The following is a 20,238-nucleotide window of genomic DNA, read 5'->3' as shown; positions in this document are numbered from 1 at the left end:
AAATATAGAGAAATCATGTTTTAGTGATATCGCCCAGCCCTAATACCCCATTTCTACAACAATCACTGTAGTGCTACAATAAAACCCAAATGCTCTAAAGAAACACTCCACCTGTCTGGCTTACTGTATCTTACCAGTGAGACAGTGAAATGAGTCACAAGCATCTTGGGACTGTCAGGAACAAACTTGAAAACATCTGTGCCAACAACTGATGGGATTTTCTGTGGATGCTCAGCAAAGCCAGCAGACTGAAAGTTGAAATTTAAAAACCACAGCTTTTATAAAGAGGGAACATGTTTTTACATAACATTGCTCCCTTAAACCCCAGAGAGTCAGTCATCACTCAAGAGCCGTGTCTGTGCAGTCTTCTCGTCTCATCTTTGGACCAATGGAGAAAAGAAAATAACTCGGGAAGTGAAACTAAATAATTTTCACATTTTACAGTTTGTGCATGTAAAAGCAATTTTCCCTCATGTATACTTCAAGCATTAGGTTTGCATCATGCTTGCCAGATACACATAGTATTCTGTATGGCTCAATTGTTTTTTTTTTTATAAAACCTGCAATTCAACCGAAACAGAACACACAAAACATTAATATTTCACAGAGGCCAGATCCACAGAACTCCAGGCTCCCTTTACCCTTTTCCTTGGTCATAGCATGAAAGATTTTATGAATTCCCAACAGCGCATTGAGACGTTCATCAACGGACAATAGAGGTGAAAAGCGCATCCAAACCAAGCCATGAGAAATAAATGATGTAGAAAAAAAAAAAAAAAAAAAAGAGTGTTTGTGCGAGCAAATAACACTTCGGAATGACAGATGATGATACAGGACGCAAAAAGTTATTTCTGTCCTCCTAAGTTTAATATCTTCATGCTGAATGGTAAGGGAAAAAAGAAGTGAAGGAAGATATTAAACCAGGTTTGAACAACACAAGGCTCATACAGTTACGATAAGAAACAGAGTACCAGCTCAAACCCTTACACTCAGAGAAGGGCGAGCGATTCAGGTAGGAAATATTGATAAGAATATAATACCTGGTTAATGGAAAGAAGGGTATATAGGACAAAAACTGTTAAGGAATGATGAATGGTGGTTTTTAATCATCATTGGTCTACATGTGACCTCATTACATAGACTTTGAGAGCTGTAGAAGCTGTATTAAGAAGCTCAATGGTATTTGTGACCTTTAGGCAAAGAAGGGAATGGAGACAATTTATTTTTGTCCATGATTATGTCTAATCTATAGTCATCCAGAAAAATATAGTAGCGGGATCAATAATATGCAACTAAAGAGTGACACCTGTATGATAGACTAATTCTCTTGAGTCCAGACCTTGAACAGTAATGATTTAGTGTAAAAGGGCTGTTGGCAAAGGCAAATGTTTCTAGTTTGCATTTTTATCATTTAAAACATTCCTATAATTTAAGATTTTATCAGCATAACAATCTGAGCAAAAAGTTGAACTGAAAAATGAAAGGTGAATGTGTACTTTCTGCTTTGAAAAAAACAACATTTAGAAACACTGGCTAGAAATGACACACTTTACCTTAAAATAATAATTAATGTGGTCTCAGATATTTAGGCTTTGTTCACACTGCAGGAAAAATCTGATTTTTTCCTCAAATCTGAGTTTTTAGACTGACTGTTCAAACTGCAATTTATATGTGGGCAGGTCTGATATTTTTCCTGTTCAGACTGCAGTCACTTTTGCTAACATGCCTATATTAGTCATCATAGTAACGATGAGAACTTGCATGTGTTCACCATGCGAGAGTGTTTAGCAATGGAAGTTTTTCACAAGGGCAGTATCCAAATACTAGCACATTCGTCACAGACAACTTCTTAAAAATAGAAGAGGTGGCATATGCAAAGTTTATTGTTGCTAGGGTTTACAATGGTCCTGTTTTAGCAGTACGTCTCGTATTTTATCCCATACCCGCCTATTGTCTTGTATTTTAGCGGGTAGTGAAACGTCCCGTATTAAAACATAAAAAGGGTTGTGAGACTCTTGAGGAGGACCCTCTTCCTGTATTGAAGTGCTCAAAATGCTCAAGCGCCCCGTACTCGCCCGAGACATTCAATGCTTATTCGTGTTGTGGTGGCTCGCAAACGGTGTGGGTTACCACACTTTAGCGTTTCTCTTTGGGTGAGTAAAGCCAATGTCTGTATTATTTTGAAATAGTTTTTCACTGCTTTGGCTGTCCTATAACATATATAGCGGCAAGAAAAAGTATGTAAACCCTTTGGAGTTACCTACATTTATGCATACTTAAATGTTTTCTTAAAATCTGGTTTGATCTTTATCTAAGTCACAATAACAAACCAACACAATCTGTTCTAACTAATAACACAAATTACTGTATTGTTCTTGTACATATTGAATACATAATTCAAACGTTCACAGTGTAGGTAGGAAAAAAAGTATGTGAACCTCTAAGCTAATGAAGTCAACAAAAGCTAATTAGAGTCAGGAGCTGGCAAACCTGGCATCCAATTAATGAAACGAGATTGGTGGAGTTGGTTAGACCTACTTATAAAAAGCACTAAAATATTTTGAATTTGCTATTCACAAGAAGCATCTGCTGACATGGACCTTGCCTCGCAAAATAGAGATCTCAAAAGACCTACATTCGGAAAGGGTTACAAAGTTATCCAAAGAGCTTAGATATTCATATTTACACGGTTAAACAAAGTGTCTATAAATGGAGACAATTTAGTACTGTGGCTACTCTCCCTAGATGTGGCCGTCCAGCCAAGATGACTGAAAGGGCACACCACAGAATGCTCAATGAGGTGAAAAAAGAACCCTAGAGTGACAGCTAAAAACTTGAAGGAATCACTGGAACTGGTTAACATCTCTGTTCATGAGTCTACTATACAGAAAACATTTAACAGGCATGGTGTCCATGGCAGGACACCATGAAGGAAGCCACTGCTTTCCAACAAAAACATTGCTGCATGCCTGAAGTTTGCCAAAGACCACCTTGACATTTCATAACACTATTTGGAAAAAAATTTGTGGACTGATGAAATTGAAGGTTGAATTGTTTGGGAAGAACACGCAGCACTACATATGACGTAAAAAGGGCACTGCATACCAAAAAAAAAAAACTTCATCTCAACGGTGAAATACGGTGGAGGGAGCATCATGATTTGGGGCTGCTTTGCTGCTTCAGGGCCTGGACCACTTGCCATCATCGAGGTAAAAATTAATTCCCAAGTTTTTCAAGATATCCTACAGGATAACGTCAGGGTGGCTGTGCGCCAGCTGAAACTCAGAAGAAGTTGGGTAATGCAGCAGAACAATGACCCTAAACATCAATCCACTACAGAATGGTTTTTAAAAAAAGGAGATCCACCTTTTGGAGTGGCCCAGTCAGAGACCAGACCTTAACCCAATAGAGATGCTGTGGAATGACCTCAAAAGAGCCGTTCACACCAGACATCCTAAGAATATGGCTGAGCTGAAGCAGTTCTGTAAGGAAGAATGGTCCAAAATTCCTTCTGAACATTGTGCAGGTCTAATCCGCAGCTACCGGAAACATTTGGTTGAGGTTATTGCAGCCAAACAAGAATCGACCAGTTATAAATCCAAGGGTTCACTTACTTTTTTCACAGCACTATGAATGTTTAATGGGATGTGTTCAATAAAGACATGAAAGATTATAATATTTTGTATGTTGTTAGCTTTAGCACATTGTGTTCATCTATGCTTGTGACTTTGATGAAGATGACATCACATTTTATGACCAATATATGCAGAAAACCAGCTAATTCCAAAGGGTTCACATACTTTTCTTGCCACTGTACATGGCACATGGGTGCATTCCATTCAGAAGTGATCATTCCTATCCCTATTCCCTACATAGATTTGGGTCATTTAATAAAACTCACATCATTCTGAACTCACTTTTTAAGCCCTTTTTTATTGAAAATTCTCTTGTAACGATCCTACAGCATGGCCATCATTATTGTTTTCCCTTCAAAGTGCCCTTTGAAGGCATCATTTCAGCCATTTGGAACAAAGTATATTTCTTCTCGTCGCACAACCTGACATACAAAAATCCGATGTAACCATTCAGATTGAGATGCATTTTTATTCTTTTTTTATCCCCTTTTCTCCCAATTTGGAATGCCCAATTCCCACTACTTAGTAGGTCCTCGTGGTGGCGTGGTTACTTACTTCAATCCAGGTGGTGGAGCACAAGTCTCAGTTGCCTCCGCTTCTGAGACTGTCAATCCGCACATCTTATCACGTGGCTCATTGTGCATGACACCGCGGAGACTCTGCATGTTGAGGCTCATGCTATTCTCCGCGATCCACGCACAACTTACCACGTGCCCCACTGAGAGCAAGAACCACTAATCGCGACCATGAAGAGGTTACCCCATGTGACTGTACCCTCCCTAGCAACCGGGCCAATTTGGTTGCTTAGGAGACCCGGCTGAAGTCACTCAGCATGCCCTGGATTCGCGACTCCAAGGGTGGTAGTCAGCGTCAATACTCGCTGAGCAGGCCCCTATAGATTGAGATGCATTAAGAAAAATCATATTTTAATCAGATTCCTAACCACCTACAAATGTGGTAAGGATCAGGCTTGTAAAAATCTGATTTTCTTTTTTTTTTTTTTTGTCCTGTTGAGACTACAAAAAAAATGGATTTGAGTCAGATAGGCCAAAAAAAAAAAGTGATTTTTTCTGCCTGTGTGAACATAGCCTTAGATCCCAATGAACAGTATGTGATATTTAACATTCTATTTGTACCTTTCCATTAAAATATAATAAAATAACCCCTAAAGGAGGTTTGGTAACATGTCCAACAATGTCCAGTCACTGAAAATGGTTGAACTCCTATCTTTTTCTCATTAAACCTAGAGGATCTGGGATTCTGGAATGGAATCAAAGAGCTCCTTGGCTCCTGACAATAGAGTTGGACTTTCCCCCCATAATTTCAGTCCTGGAGGAGTGCAGCTATGCAGAGCCTCAGTGTAAATCACTGCAAGCCAACTACTGGAGAGGACAAGAAAAATATCATCTCCCTGGCAGCAACTCCTCAAACATGCACACAAACAAAACAGTATGAACACACACTCACTCCCACACTAGGCAATATCCTTTTTGCGTGCAAGGCAATAGCACATTTAGTGATTTCTGCATCTTTGGGAATTCGAAAGGAAGGAAAGGGGCAGACTAACCGGACAATGTGTTCAAGGCATAAGAAATGAAGTGAGGAAAATGAAAAACATGAACCGAGTAGCACAACAAGCCAGAGTCCTCTCACTAATGATTTCTAACGTGCAGGATTTCTACCTAGCAAGAGTAATGAATTTACCTGGAAAGCGCTACTGTGTCGAAAAGTGTCTTCATTTTGAGACACTGTTTTCATGCTATACTCCCTCATCTTACTGAACTATAACTCTGGGAGAGGAACATGTTTTTTGACTTGGCTTTAATCATGGCTTATCTGAACTGTTTATAAGCTGTTGTTAATAAATGGCCTGTTTTCTTTCATTTTGCAGGATCTTGTTCATACACTCTAAATGCAATCCTGGCTTCGAATTGGAACATTCTTTAGCAAAAAAAAAAATTCTCATTTGTAGCTCATTTTTTACTCATTTAACATTTTTACAGAGGTCATAAAGAATCTAATTTCATATCACAGCAACTCACAATTATAAAAAAGGGTTGACTAAGTCATGGCCTAGTGGTCAACATGCATGCACCATGCAGAAGCAATGTGCCATGGTGCTCAAGGGGGAGATGATGGTTCACATGTGGCCCGTTTTCCATCATTTTCTGTCACCTCTACACTTTCACCATCAATAAAATAGGCAGAATAATTAAATAAATAAATACTTTCCATGTGCTAGATATTAGTGATTCTGCAAAATTAGAGAACTTATTAATGGTATGAATAATATTGCAAAGCACCTTAAATTTAAACACATTTACAGAAATACACAAAAAAGTATCATAAAATTACCCTGTTTTTTGGGGTTTTACACAGTAATACCATGGTTTTTAGTCATATCCCATAGTAATACATGTTATTCTTTGAAGGACCTTGTAGTTCCATGTAAATACCATAGTATTTATGGACAATATTTGGTAATCATTTAGTATTGTGGCAGCAGGGTCGTGATCGAGCATCCGTCCGGAGAGAGAGAAAACGGTAAGGGCCCTTACACCTGAGCTAGATTATGTCTAACACCTGTTTCTAATTGCAGTGAGCTTGGGGAGAGTGGTATAAAAGGACCACGCCACCAATGGGGAGTCAGAGAGAGTCAGGGACAAGAGACCTGCTGTGATGCTGATAAGGTTATGGTGATGCTGGAAAAGTTATTGTGTTGCTGATAGAGCTATTGTGATGCTGAAAAGACATTGAGAAGCTGATGACTGTTTGTGAAGCTGTTGAGTTGCTGTAAAGCTGCAAATCTTGTTAATTAAAAGCCTTACTTGTGAAACAAAGAAACCGGTTCCCCGTGTCCTCCTTCCCCTCCTGATGTGAAGTTTTGTTACAAGTATATATCAAATGATTGATATTGTTGTGGTATTACCATGGTGTTAAAATCTGATACTGTCACTGTACCATGGTGTAACCACAGTACTTTTTGTTAATCATAAATCATGTGCATGTTTTTGTGTTAAAAAAAAAAAAGCTAGACAGAGTTGGAACGGAAGGTGAATTCATAAGCGCATTATAGGGATAGTTCCTAAAAATGTGTCGAAATTTACTCAACCTCACATTGTTCCAAACCCATATACGGTATATGACTTACTTTTACAGTAGGATTATGTACACAATAAGGTGCATTTTTGTCCTTGGAGTTTGATGGTATAAAACTCACTGACCACTTTATTGGGAACACCTGTGCATACAATCATGCAGATACAAGTCAGGAGCTTCAGTTAATGCTCACATCAACCATTAGAATGGGGAAAAAATTTGATCTCAGTGATTTGGCCTTTGATCTGCTGATCTCCTGGGAGTTTCACACACAAAAGTCTCTAGAATTTACTCCAAATGATGCCAAAAACAAAAAACATCCAGTGAGCGGCAGTTCTGCGGATGGAGACACCTTGTTGATGAGAGAGTTCAACAGAAAATGGCCAGACTGGTTCGAACTGACAAAGTCTATGGTAACTCAGATAACCTCTCTGTACAATTGTGGTGAGAAGAATAGCATCTCAGAATGCTACTGAAATGCATACCAGTGTTTATGCTGGATAATGCTGTATTAACGGTAAATTTGTTAATCGGGATTAAGAAAAATTAACGCGCTAAACTTTAATCGCATGCATTATAAACACAAAGCTCTCGTTTTAAGGCTTATTTTCTAGATGTCCACTAGGCCAAAAGCTCACAAACTTATATAAAAAAAAATAAATAAATCGTAATCTTAATTAAGCTTTGAAAAACAGACTCTTTCGCAGCACAGAAACAAATAGTGAAATAAATAAAAAACCATAGCCCTGCGTTCCTGAGATAGAAAGAGGTGATTTTGTACTTAAAGGGGGTCAAAAAAAAGGACAAATCATATGGTCAGTCTTCCTGAAACTGCCCAGTACATCTGTTTCTAGTCTGTGACCTGAGGAAGGCATTAAATAGAAACACTGTTGAAATCTTTACTTTGAATGTTCTCCTTCACACGTGACAGTCTACTCATGAAGAAAAATGGCTGAAATATTTTGGTACAGAAGCAATGTTTGATTTACTGCCTCATTCAGAGAGAACATCTTTTCCAAATTCTACTGACAGGCTTAAGGACAATTGCTCCATTCTGACTCAACAAAGCCAAACCTCTATTCAGCACCACCACTTTGCTTATTTGATTAGTGATATGAAAAAAGTGCAAAATTGTAAATATTTTGTTCTTCATTTTTACATCATAACATTTCTTTGTTTATATTATTTAAAATCCTAAAACTTTCTATATATTTCCAGTTTTAAATTAGATGTTCAATGCCAGATTTTCAAAGTGGACTTAAGACTTTTGAACCCCGCTATATGTATGACTAAAGGCAAACAGGTGCGCTTTCCCAACAGCTAAATTAAGCAAGGTTATAGACACCATCAATCTAAACTGCAAACCAAAACTCCAGAAGCGAACCTGCCAAATCTAAGTCTAACATGGATTCTAATGGATATTACTTTCGACTGCAGGCTAAATTTTTCCACACAGAGTTGTCGGTGATTATGCACCTTGTGAAATTAGATGGCAAAGCAAGTCACAGGCCAGTGAAGGCAATTTACCTGTTGATAGCCCTGCCAACTAACAGAAGAAAAGTAAAGTCATCTTGACAAAGAAGGAGAAGAATACTCTACGCAGTGGTATGCAACCAGAGATGTAATTGTCAATTTGACACAGGGATTGGTGCATTATTCAATGTTACAGACATATGCAAGAAGTTAAGCTTATATAACCTGCCTTCATCGCATACCAGAATATCAACTAAGATATATCATGAACCACACACACTGCCCTATAAATGACCTTGGGGATATGCAAACATGTAATAGCATTAAGCTTTGAAATAAGGTTTTAAGCATTCATGCCAACTGGGTATTTAAAAAAATAAGCGAGTCAGCATGGAAGAGATTTGCTTTCACATTTCCACACTATGTTCTATATGTCAGTAACAAGGTTACTGAAAGCTATGTTACAGAGTGTCACTTTTTTCTGTCCCCCATGAATGATCATTTATCCTCATATAGAGACCTGGTTCTACTCTGTCACTGGGTGATGGCTCTTGAGAACCGACGATCAATGTATTGTAGCAGGGTGAGGTATCAGTATCAGAAATGTAAAAAATAAAGTGGCAATATTTGATACCTGGTATTTATTTTCGGGGACATTTTCTACCTTTATGAGGGCATATTTTTTCAAATAAGATTAATTGATTAATTGATTAACACTTTACAATAAGGGTGTAATATAACATCAGTTAATCCAATAGTAACATGGATTAACATTTTGGTTAATGTTAATTTTTACATATAATAAATCTTTTTACATTAGAAGTTGTATACATTAAAGCTACACTATGTAACTTTTGGCCCTCTAGCGGTTGAAGCATAAAACTGCAAGTTACTTGCAGAGGAACATTGTTTTGGTAATTACTTGAGTTGGGCTCAGACTCTTCTCTTCTGAGTGGATGAATCTGATGGTTTGAGAAGTACTGGTGTAACCATGGTTACAGGTGATCATCTTATCAGAGCCAATGTCAATAACGACAACAAAACTCGCCCCCTCCCCTCAAAAATAAATACATAACTAAAGGAAGAAAAAGATGGATATCCAAATAAATATGCTGTATGAGCAGGTAAGTAGCATCTTTTGCTGGTTTTTTGTTGTTGTTTTTTTTACTTATTGAAAACAGTTGTTTTAAAATAAATAGCATTGCAAAAGTTAGGCAACAATGACATTAGACATGACGATTGCTACTCACATCTGATAAAATCAAATGGTGGAAAATATTATAACTTAGCTTGCAGGCAAACAGACCAAGATAGTAACTAGTTTAGAGATTGGCATTGTTACCAGCATAAAAGTACATTTATTTTATTAAAATTACATTCCTCCAAAATGAAATTGAAAGCACTGTAGTATCACGATTCATAATAAAATGCCCCATTAGAGTGGCTAACGCTATATAATGAACTACTGCGCTAAGAGAGCTACCTGGCTAACTATCGGTCCAATAAAATATCTTACCTGTCCAGCAAGAAAAACTCCATCTCTGGGTCGGTTGTAAATCCTTTAAGATCTCGGAATTGTCGCAACCTCTGAAAAGCCAATCTGATGTTGTTTCATGTTTTACTACGTTCTCTGTCACTTTACCTTTTTGCTCGCAGACTCTTCTCAGTTCGAGGTTTCTTTATTTTGAAAACGGTTGATTCCCCAGAGGGTTGCCTTTTTGAATGATCCTTGATCAGCTTTCGGCTTCAAATTACTACCATACCTATTAGAGCACATATACATGAGCTGTAGTAGCTGGACCTTGTTTTCTTTGTGGACACGATATAAACACGCACGGACGAATGGTGGACGTATGCAATTTCCCGCCAAATCCATACTGACAGCTCTAAATATAAAAAATTATTATAGGCTTACCATAGTGAATCGGGCTAAGGCAAAAACATGGTTTGGATGATGGATTGTTGATGTTCTTGCTTATTAATGAAATGTTGTTCAAAAATCTTACTTAGTGTAGCTTTAAGATTAGTTAATGCAATGTGAACTAACAATTATAAATTAACATTAACTAAGATTAATAAATACTGTAAAAAAAAAAAATTTTCATTGTTAGTTGAATGAAGTGAAATGAAATACACTCTATTGTCCCCGAAGGGAAATTTGTCTTGGACTCATGGTGCATACACATACATAATGACTTGATGTTTAAATCCAATAAGACACAATAAAACACTGAACATTAATATGACCTAAACCACTGCACAATATAAATAACTAAAATATATAACAATGTATCATAATAAATGAATAAATAAATAAAATAAATAAAAATAAAACATTATACAGGCCCATCAATAAATTATGAACGCTTATCCATCCATATCAGGTACACATCATAAGTGTGTGTGTATTACATTCACTTGTTAACATTTTAATTCAAGTAGGTATAAAAGATTTCTTAAAATGATTATACCTACACACTGGTAACCTGTACCGCCTACCAGAGGGCAATAACTCATACTCTGAATATAATGTGTGTAATGGAACAGATAATATCTTCTGTGCTTCCCTAAGAACGGACTGCTCATATAATAACTCAGTGGAATGGAATTTCCTTTTCCCAATCTTCACAGTCATTTTTACTAGGCGAGCAAGCTTTGCTTTTGCTTGAAACCATACAGTAAGTCCATTTCGTATATGTTTTCAATTACAGTTCATTCTGCAAATTCCCCAATTTTATAGGTACAAATGATGGCTGTTTCCTATTAAATCAAAAGTAAAAAACAAAAGTAGCAGTAAATAATGCACAATATATCATAACATAATATTCTAACTGGCAAGTCGCTACATTAGATTACAGAACTCTCTACTGTTTAATGTCAATCTAGATTTTGATGTAATCACTGGCTACATTTACATGTACACCAATACTCTGATTATTACAATAATCAGAGTGTAAGGAATAATTACATTAAGATGCTTACATGATTTGGGCAAACCCCTTCAATTCCGTTTACATGCAACTTGCCAATACACTGATTATTCAATACAATACTCTCATAGAAATTTGATGTTTTAATGCTTTTTTATAAATTAATAATTATTACAAAAAAACATCTTGTTGCAAATATGTATCTTTAAATAGTTTGTGAGTCTTCTGAAGGATTTATTAAAAGAACCGGTTTATAAGAGTCATTTTTGACTACACTGGATGCACTCTGTTTTTGATTCACTAAAAATAATTCATTCATTAGAGTCATTTGTTTGACAAACTACACTGGTTGCTCTGTCTGTTTTGATTCACTAAAAAGAATCGTTCATAAGAGTCATTTGTTTGTGAATCTGAATGCACATGCTGGATGTTGTTGTGTTCCGCCCACGAGGACAAACTCATTTTAAAGAAGTGTTTCCTTGCCATTATTTTGCGGTATATGGTCTTTTTATCTCACCAACATTCATTTCAGACTGCAACCAGATATTCACAACTCGGGAAAATATTTTTTGTTTTTGCAGTGGTTGAGAACCACTGCTGGGAAACAGTACAAGAAACTGCCGTTTCACATGAAGCCGAGAAGTAAGTGCAGCTTCTTTTCCGTGATGTTTTCGAACCTGTGTTTGAGTGTAACATCATCCGACTGCAGCACTGGCGCAAGTGCACTTTGGTCAGAGTGGAAGAAATGCGATTAAAGCGTTTACATGCCAGTATAAAGCGATTAAAATAGGAGTACTCCACATATCTTACTGCGATTATTTTTACTCTGATTATTAGCATAATCACAATATCATAATCGCAGAATTCTGTTTACAAGAGCAACAGTTTAATCACAGTATTGCCTTAATCGCATTATGAGGCTGCATGTAAACATAGCCAATGTTTTATAGTTGCTGTAAGTACTTTATTCATGTTCAGTATGTTCAGAGCCGATTTTATTATTATTATTTATTTTTTTTATAAATAAAAATAAATAAATTAGGTCACAAGGTGTCTGCAGAGGCAATAAACCCATAACGCAATAGAATAGACCTGTAAAAGAATATTATGAAATCAGGGCTCCCACACATTTTAACAAATGAATTATGATTTTTACATGACTTTTCCAATCATTCATAATTACTAAGTTAAATATAAAAAAAAAAAAAAAAAAATCTTTTTTTTTTTTTGCTTAGTATAACTAGAAATAAAATATCTACACTATACCAATTTCCATGACTCTTCAATGACTTATGATTTTAATCATTTCTATGACTTTTCCAGGTCTGGAAATTAGTTTTCAAATTCCTTTCTCATGATGTTTCATGACAATGGGAAGCCTGTGAAACATATCAAATGTTAGATGACAGATAAAAACAAAATGGGGAAAACATTATTTGGGGCATTTTTGTAATTATTTTTGGTGTCATTTTTCATGATTAATTTCTGTTCCCAGTGGGTAAATTCATTAACAGAACAACTGCTTCTTAAAGTGTCATGAAACCCACCCTATTTCAGCACCAGTCGTTCACTCCTCAGGCTTAAAAAAAAAAAAAAAAGGCTCATAAAATGGGTGTAAAAGGAGATATAAAAAGGTGGGCGGGTAGTAAGTGGGAAAGGGGGGGCAAGCACAACAATTCACTCAATCTTACCCACAATAGAGATGTCTAAATATCAAAATGTGAGACGAAACAAGAGTTTTGGGGCACTATGCTGTATATCAATCATGGGACAAAAGTATGAAATTATGACAAGTGAAGATGACAGAAGAGTTTGCAAATCAAAGGTTCAACTATTTTGTTCAAACTTTTGAGAATTAAGTGAAAACAGGGAACAGGCAGAAAACCATGACTGCTTGGAGAACTAATATAAATTCATAGATATTTATTCTTACAAAGAAAAGTTTGGGGTTTAATCCAAGTTAAACTCTATTGACACTGTTTGTGGCATAATTTTGATTACCAGAGAAAATAATTTTGACTCATCCCTCTTTTCTAAAGAAAAAAAAAATCACATTCAATGAGGCACATAATTAAAGTAAACAGGTCCAATACACAAAACATTAACCACAACACCGTTTCAAAAGTACAGCCTCGATATTTAAACATAAAACATATTAACATGACTCTAGTGTGATCAAATCACTTTCCTAACCTTGTCTGTGTAAAGTTATCTAGTATTTAAACTTTGTTGTCTTGACGAAGTAGCACCGCTAAACCCGTAGGCCTCAATCCCAGTAACTTTCGCACAATGTAAAGGATACCAAAAAAAAAAAAAAAAGAGTTGACAGGACTTTGAGATTTTGATTTTCAACATTGTCTTCTATTTTTGAATAAGCTGTCGTGTCACCCTGTCCATGGTCAAATGAACAGAGAATGGAATATGTGGGTCTCTAAAACAGCTGCTTCATGTTTGCAGCGCAAATTGCAGAACTTCGAGCAACAAACATGTTGCTCCGGTTATCGACGGCAGTCCATTCTGACAAGTGATTCTGATCTCACCACGGTGTTTAGTGTAAAATTCACTCTCACTTCTGTTCCATGAGTGCTGTTGAACTTGCAATGGCTGACAACCGCTATCACGTCTGCATGTGATTTTGAATTATCCGCTGTAATTCGACCTCACCATGGTGGATAGTGCAAAAGCCACTCTCATATCTATTCCATGAGTGTTGTTGAACTTGCACCCACCAGGAACCACTGTCACATCCGCATGTAATTTTGAATTCTCCTCTGTAATGCGAGCTCATGCATGAGGCAATGCAGTGATTGGGTGGAAGTGTTCATTCTCATGAATAATGTGGAGAAATGCTCAGAATCCAATGACGTATTAGTGTACTCTACTACCAATCCCAATTCAGAGTTTACGCATATACCTCATATCTTATAATGTTGCTTCAAGTTTCGTTTTTGAACATAATGGCTCAAAAAAGCATTTATTTTATTTGAGCGCCGCCTCTGTCAAAGCTGACCCAAGGACAATGCCAGAGTCTGTGAGGATAAGTGCAGCCTGTAAATCTCTCTGAGGAATCCTCAAGGGACACTGGACCAGCAGACTATGCATCACCAAAAAAAACGAAATAAAGATATGAGAAAAATGCTCTGGCATTTAGAACCGACTAGGAAGTAAAAAAAACTACTTAGCCCATTTGACTAGATTTAAAGTCACTGTCTGCCTTGGATATTTGGATCCCAAACACAGTATACATCTTAGTGCTGCAGTTATTGACACTCCGGGGCTTGTTTTTCCAAAGTGCCTAGGCTTCCATTTGAAGAATATTATAACTGGCATAAAATGAACATACTAAGAAGAGAACAGGCACCATTGCAAAAATAAGCAACATTCAATTAAGCAAAACTGTAAAGGTACCACTAATAAATGATGTACAGTACATTTAAAAACAACAACAACAAAAAAAAAAAATAATTTACACTTCAGACTGCTTTTTGCTTAGTGGGCTAAAAATAACACCTGATAAAAAAGGAATAGTTTAAACTACTCTAGAACGGCTTCATGGGCAGATGGTGAAGATATACGTACAGTAAGCCGGGTGGACTAATTGATAACACAAGCAATACTTCTGTGCTTATTCTCAAAAAGCCAAGACCTGACACTTGTACACAGTCGGAGTGTCCTCTCCCTTTCTGTAGCCTACAGAACTGCAGATTAGTACGGTCACTTTAGAAAGAGAGATAGACTGAGAAAGATTTTTTGGAAAGTCAAGAGGGAAATAAAGAAGATTGAGAGAAAGAGCAAGGGGGAAAAATCTCAAACACTCTATGAAATCAAATTGGGATTTTTGTGGCTTTTAGTCCATGTCTATTATCTTTGAAGCCATCTATATGCTAGCTAGTGTACTCCTAAAAGTTGACAAAATGAACCTTTAGCAGATATATGCATTATTTATAGTGTTTCTCTTCCAAGAAAACAGACCAAAAATACTGATGACTCATCTTATACTACACAGATTTTTGTCTGAAAAAATTCTGTCTACAGAATTATAATGTCCCTTCCACTAAAACCACCTGCACCTTTGATAAAAAAAATAAAAAAAAAAGTATAAATCATCTATAAGAGCTGAAAAATATCTGTTTGAAAAACAACATTGTGTTATGTAATAAGCATATGATGTGTCATATGGACTACTTTTATGACAGTTTTACTTTTTGTCCTTTTAGAGCTTGGCAGTATAATTTGTGATCTACTTTTGTTGTCTGGAAAACAGCAGACATTCTGCCTAACATCTAATTTTGTGTTTGACAGAGACATAAAACAATATGAGATCAAAACATCATGAGGATTAAATGATGACAAAATTGTAATTTGGAGGTTAACTATTCATTTATTGACTTAAAGCTAAGAAATAATCCTCTTTTCGATTCGCGAAGTGAAAAAAGCTGAAGTGTGAGTGAAACGATTATAATTAGTATGCAGTCTTTCCAGGTTAAAAGAGCTTAAAACTACATACTGTAGCACTTCTTATAGTTCTACACTTCTTTGTGTTGTTTTCCAGTAAAAATATCTAAACACCATTAAACAAGGTATATTGACCTGAGAGGCAAAATTGCAAAAGATATTAAGACTTTTGAGAGAATTTATATTGAGTGTACTTTTTGACTGATTTTTCATCACTTGTTTTAAAGCATTGGCCTAAACCTTACTAATTTTATTATATTATTCCTTATATTCTAAAAGCCATTTTTTGCAGTGTAGTTACTTGTGGTGCAAGTAATTGCTCTGTGGTAGACCTGGTTTGGAGAAAAACATGGTGCTGTGGCAGTGAATTGTGTACTGTATATTGCTGAGTTTATCCATTTTGGGAGCTGTAGCTTAATTTTATAAATAGGAACAACAGAGGATTGGAGTAACATGAAAAATAGAGGGATTATAAAAAGAGATTAAATAAACACAAATTACAGGGGCGCAGGGCAGTAAATAGTGCATTAAAATGCATTCATAGGAAAAAACACAAAGAATTTTATGGGAAATAAAAATAATAATATTAATTTACCTCATTCAATATATTAAAAATCAATTTCAAACAAAAACCTATAACCAACTATATGGCAAGAATGGCAGTCAGTAACATTTTAAACTAAATGTACATTGTATGCTTTCCTCTGTAGGGGTTATTAGGGTACTTTAGAAGGGTTCAGTGAATTTCCAATGTCAGAGCTAACCAAGAACAAGCACCAATCTATTTCAGCACTGCTCAGTGACCACAGAAATCGAAGCGTAGGAAAGGCAGAAAGGCAAACGTTACAAACTACATCACACTTGGCTATCAGCACAGTGGCCCATTCAATTACCTACCTCCTTGGCCACTGTTGTGCCAATTACAGAACGCATAAAAAGCCATTTCCTTTACAGAGAAAGCAGTACCTCACACTGTAAAGAGCAAATGTAATGCGTATAAATCAAATCATCACACGGTAGTTAGCACTCTAATGAAAGCCTAGCTCTTTCTACAAAAAATAAAAAATACAATTTCTACAAGGGTTCCCACACCTTTTGACCGATGAATTTCAATGACTTTCCAGTTGTTCATGATTGCAGGATAAAGATCATGTTATAGAAAGTTATAGAAAGTGTGGACAAATTACACAATTCACATTTAAAATGAACTTTAAAATAAACGTTAAACTTATTATATAAAATGTTATGAATATTACCCAAAATTCGGGGGGAACAACTAGAAGAAATCTCTGTAAGTGGAGGGGACATGTCCCTCCCAGTTATAATGGATGCAACACCCAAACAACAGCATATTGTTGTCACATCATTTCAAATCATATCCTCTGAAACGGGCCTTTGGTTAGACTCTTGGTTAAGATCTTTCTTTGTGACAGGTAACCAAGGAAGAAATCGCAAAATACTGAGAATGTGTAAATGATTTTGCCACATTGAGAGTCCGCATCAGCCAGATTGGTTACTATGCATGTTTTTAGCATAGTCAAATGACTTAACTTACCTGCTATAGGAGCAGTCACCTCTTCTTTGTAGTGCTCATCGTGCCACTGCATGGTTAGGTGGTAACTGAGCATCACCTCCCACAAGGCCTTACAGAGGTCTGTCAAGCAGGGGATGTAGCTGTCTGGGGTAATGTGCTGGAGGAAGAGATAAAAGCAAAGAGCTGCTTCAGTCTTACTCTATCAATTTCTACAAGCTCCTATAGTTTCAGTATGAGAACAGCGTGAGACTTCATTATTCCACCACATCAAAAGCTATGTGCAAGCAAAGAAAAGCATAAGCTGATGATGGGTTTCATACATCTCACATCTGTCAGTTACAAGAGCAGTATCAAAGAAAATCATATGTCAATTGAATGCATTTATAATAAATGGCATATGCTTTGATTTGTTTAAGCAACTTCCTCCAAGATTATTGCTGCATTAATATCCATTACGAGTCAGAGATGTTTAAGAAAATACTGCTGTGATGAAAATGAAACAATTGCCACATTCCATGAATATGCTAAAAAATAACATTAATGATTTTTTTTTCTCTTTTCAGAAAATGTACAGTGAAAGAAGGTGCTTAATCTTGAAAATGTTGATCATTGAGGTCAAACTAAATATTATATTAGCTGTTTTTTCAACATTTAAATTAGGTTTTCAATACAGTTATCAAAATGTATTGTCTTAATACAGCTTAAAATACATATTTGAGTGATTTTAATATAATGTATAAAAAAAAAAATCGCATTATTTTCGTAGTTAAATGCGATTAATTGCAGATTTTGAAAGTGCTGAAATTTGACTCTAAATATACTTCTTTTCCTGTCAAAATGCATTTATTTCCTACTTAGAAAAGAAAACAAAAAAATTAAACAACTAAAACTAAACAACTAGTCTCAAAATAAGTTGCATATTCATTGCAATGGGCATTTAATCTCTTAAACTCTCATCCTCCATAATATTAATCAGCCGGCAGACTGTGGCTACCTGCTTTGTTACAGCAATCCTGAAGCCGCGTTCATGATTTGCGTCGGGGCGTCAGCACCAGCATCAAGCAGCGATTTGAACTCCATATGAAAAGTGCTTGCAGACAAAAACGTCTCAGTCTGCATTTTGGTGATAGTTAAGACTTGGCGTGCTTCTGTGGTAATTAAAATTAGCCTTACTTAGGCTGAAAAATACTTGATTTCTGTGACAAGTTCCATCTAGGCTTGTTTTGTACAACAAATAGTGTTAAGAGCTCCTTTATGCATCATTTTATCACATCGCAAAGGTTCCACCCTTCCAACCAGTGTTTATGCTGGTTTATGCTGTATTAATGGTAAATGTTTTAATCGCGATTAAGAAAAATATTTAAATATTACACATTAAACTTTTATCACATGCGTTAATGCATTAACTGGCAATAGGGTTGACGATTTAGCCCAAATTAAGTGATCAACTCAGAATGAGCTAGCTAGGACCAAATGTTGGTTTATAGGTTAGTGTAAAAATTGAGAAATGAAATGAGAATATCTACTTGTCATTCCACCATGATGTAGAAAGTGTCTGATTGACTGAATGTCAATTAATCAGAATAAGGCATTGTTGTATGATTTTTATTGTTGAATATAGCCCAGAAGGTCAAGAACTCTAAGGTAGGAGGCCAAAATCACATTTAATCATGTTCATCTAACATATGTGTGATGAGGAGGAGGGCAGGGTCAGGCCGTGAGGACACACAGCTTGCCCTAAATCCGGCTAATCAGCCGGGAGGGGGATAAAGACTAGCCGGAGGCACCAGTTCGAGAGAGAGAGAGAGACACACATGGCCGCGTTGCATATGTGTCTGCATTTATGTTTGATTTAAGTTAAGTTTCTGGACTACCGGCTGACAGAACGGCAGCGTCTCCAGAGATTGGGGTGGGGGGGTGGGGTTGGTCAGACCGGTGGCACCCCGGCCTTAATCGGGCGGGGGAGGAGTGTGATGAGGAGGAGGGCGTGGCCGGGCCGTGATGATGCACAGCAGGCACTGAATCAGCTGATCAGCGGGAGAGCGAGATAAAGGGGAGCCGGAGGTGCCAGTTCGAGAGAGAGAGAGAGAGAGAGAGAGAGAGAGAGATGCACGTGGCCGTGTTGCATGTGTGTCTGTGTTTGTTTATGTTTTTTATGTTGAGTTTCTTATTAAACTTTATGTTTACTGTTCAGCCGGTTCCCGCCTCCTCCTTGCCCATTGTTTATCTGTTACAATATGTAATAGTTCTCAAAATAATAAACATGGAATTTGAGCATCTAATGATTTATAATAAGTAATTGGACACAAAAGTGTATCCTATTTGTTAAAAGTGGCAATTACCAAAACATCCAATAGAGAGTTTAACAAATCTGAGAAATCCAGTAGAGCGTGACATTATGCCTTCTCAGATGTTTATCTTTAAATCAAGCTCAAGACATTTGGAAAACAGTAAATTTGACAACTAGGGAGCATGAATACACCAGAGATAATGATTGACATGATGTGGACCTTAATGAATATTTACCAAGCGATCAAAATCCTTCAAAACCTCTGAAAATCTCAGGCATTCCTTGGAACGCTATAATTAGAAATAATACTATAGAGACAACAAAACAAGCTTCTGTCAGGTCAGAGCCTGAGAGATGAGAGACTGTATTTCAAGTCAGAATGTGGGTTGTGTACGAAGTAAAATACAGTTTGGATAAACTTTGACTTCGGTGACACTGGAGTTCTCAGAAGAGCTGGCATGCTCTCTTTGGTCAGAGCGATTTGTGGGCAGGGAACTCTGACATAAACTTTGCCATTTCTAAAGACCACAACCTCACCTCATCCATGCACATACAGTATTCATCAATGCTGTCAGCACTGAAATGCAAGACCTCTATCCATGCCTTTTCTTTTAACCAAACTTGGAAACTCTGCAAACTGCTGGAGCCCAGTAAATTACGATCGGCCTGAGGCTCACCGAGGTTGTTTTGGAGAGAACGTGAACAGCACATAGCAACATGGCCTCCAGCTGTGGAAAAGCAAGCATTTTTGGTGCTCAAAGAATAATTTATGTATTATAGTCATCTCTTTTCCCTGCAGAATCCCTGTGAGAGCGAGAGCAA

General features: G+C 36.8%; 1 protein-coding gene across 4 annotated transcripts in view; it reads right to left on the bottom strand.

Moving 5' to 3' along the window:
• The window catches only part of LOC127425293 (syndetin), a 217,980-nt gene that overhangs the window by 113,895 nt on the left and 83,847 nt on the right, over positions 1-20,238 (bottom strand). For all 4 annotated transcript variants that reach the window (XM_051671084.1, XM_051671085.1, XM_051671088.1 and 1 more), the window contains one exon: positions 17,148-17,283. In XM_051671084.1, coding sequence (XP_051527044.1) covers positions 17,148-17,283 — 136 coding nt within the window. The remainder of the gene's footprint in view (positions 1-17,147; positions 17,284-20,238) is intronic.

Source organism: Myxocyprinus asiaticus, chromosome 34 (genome assembly GCF_019703515.2).
Source record: "Myxocyprinus asiaticus isolate MX2 ecotype Aquarium Trade chromosome 34, UBuf_Myxa_2, whole genome shotgun sequence".
NCBI classification, from domain to species: domain Eukaryota; kingdom Metazoa; phylum Chordata; class Actinopteri; order Cypriniformes; family Catostomidae; genus Myxocyprinus; species Myxocyprinus asiaticus.
The sequence above is the reverse complement of the archived record's forward strand: the minus strand, read 5'-3'. Positions and strand labels throughout refer to the sequence as shown.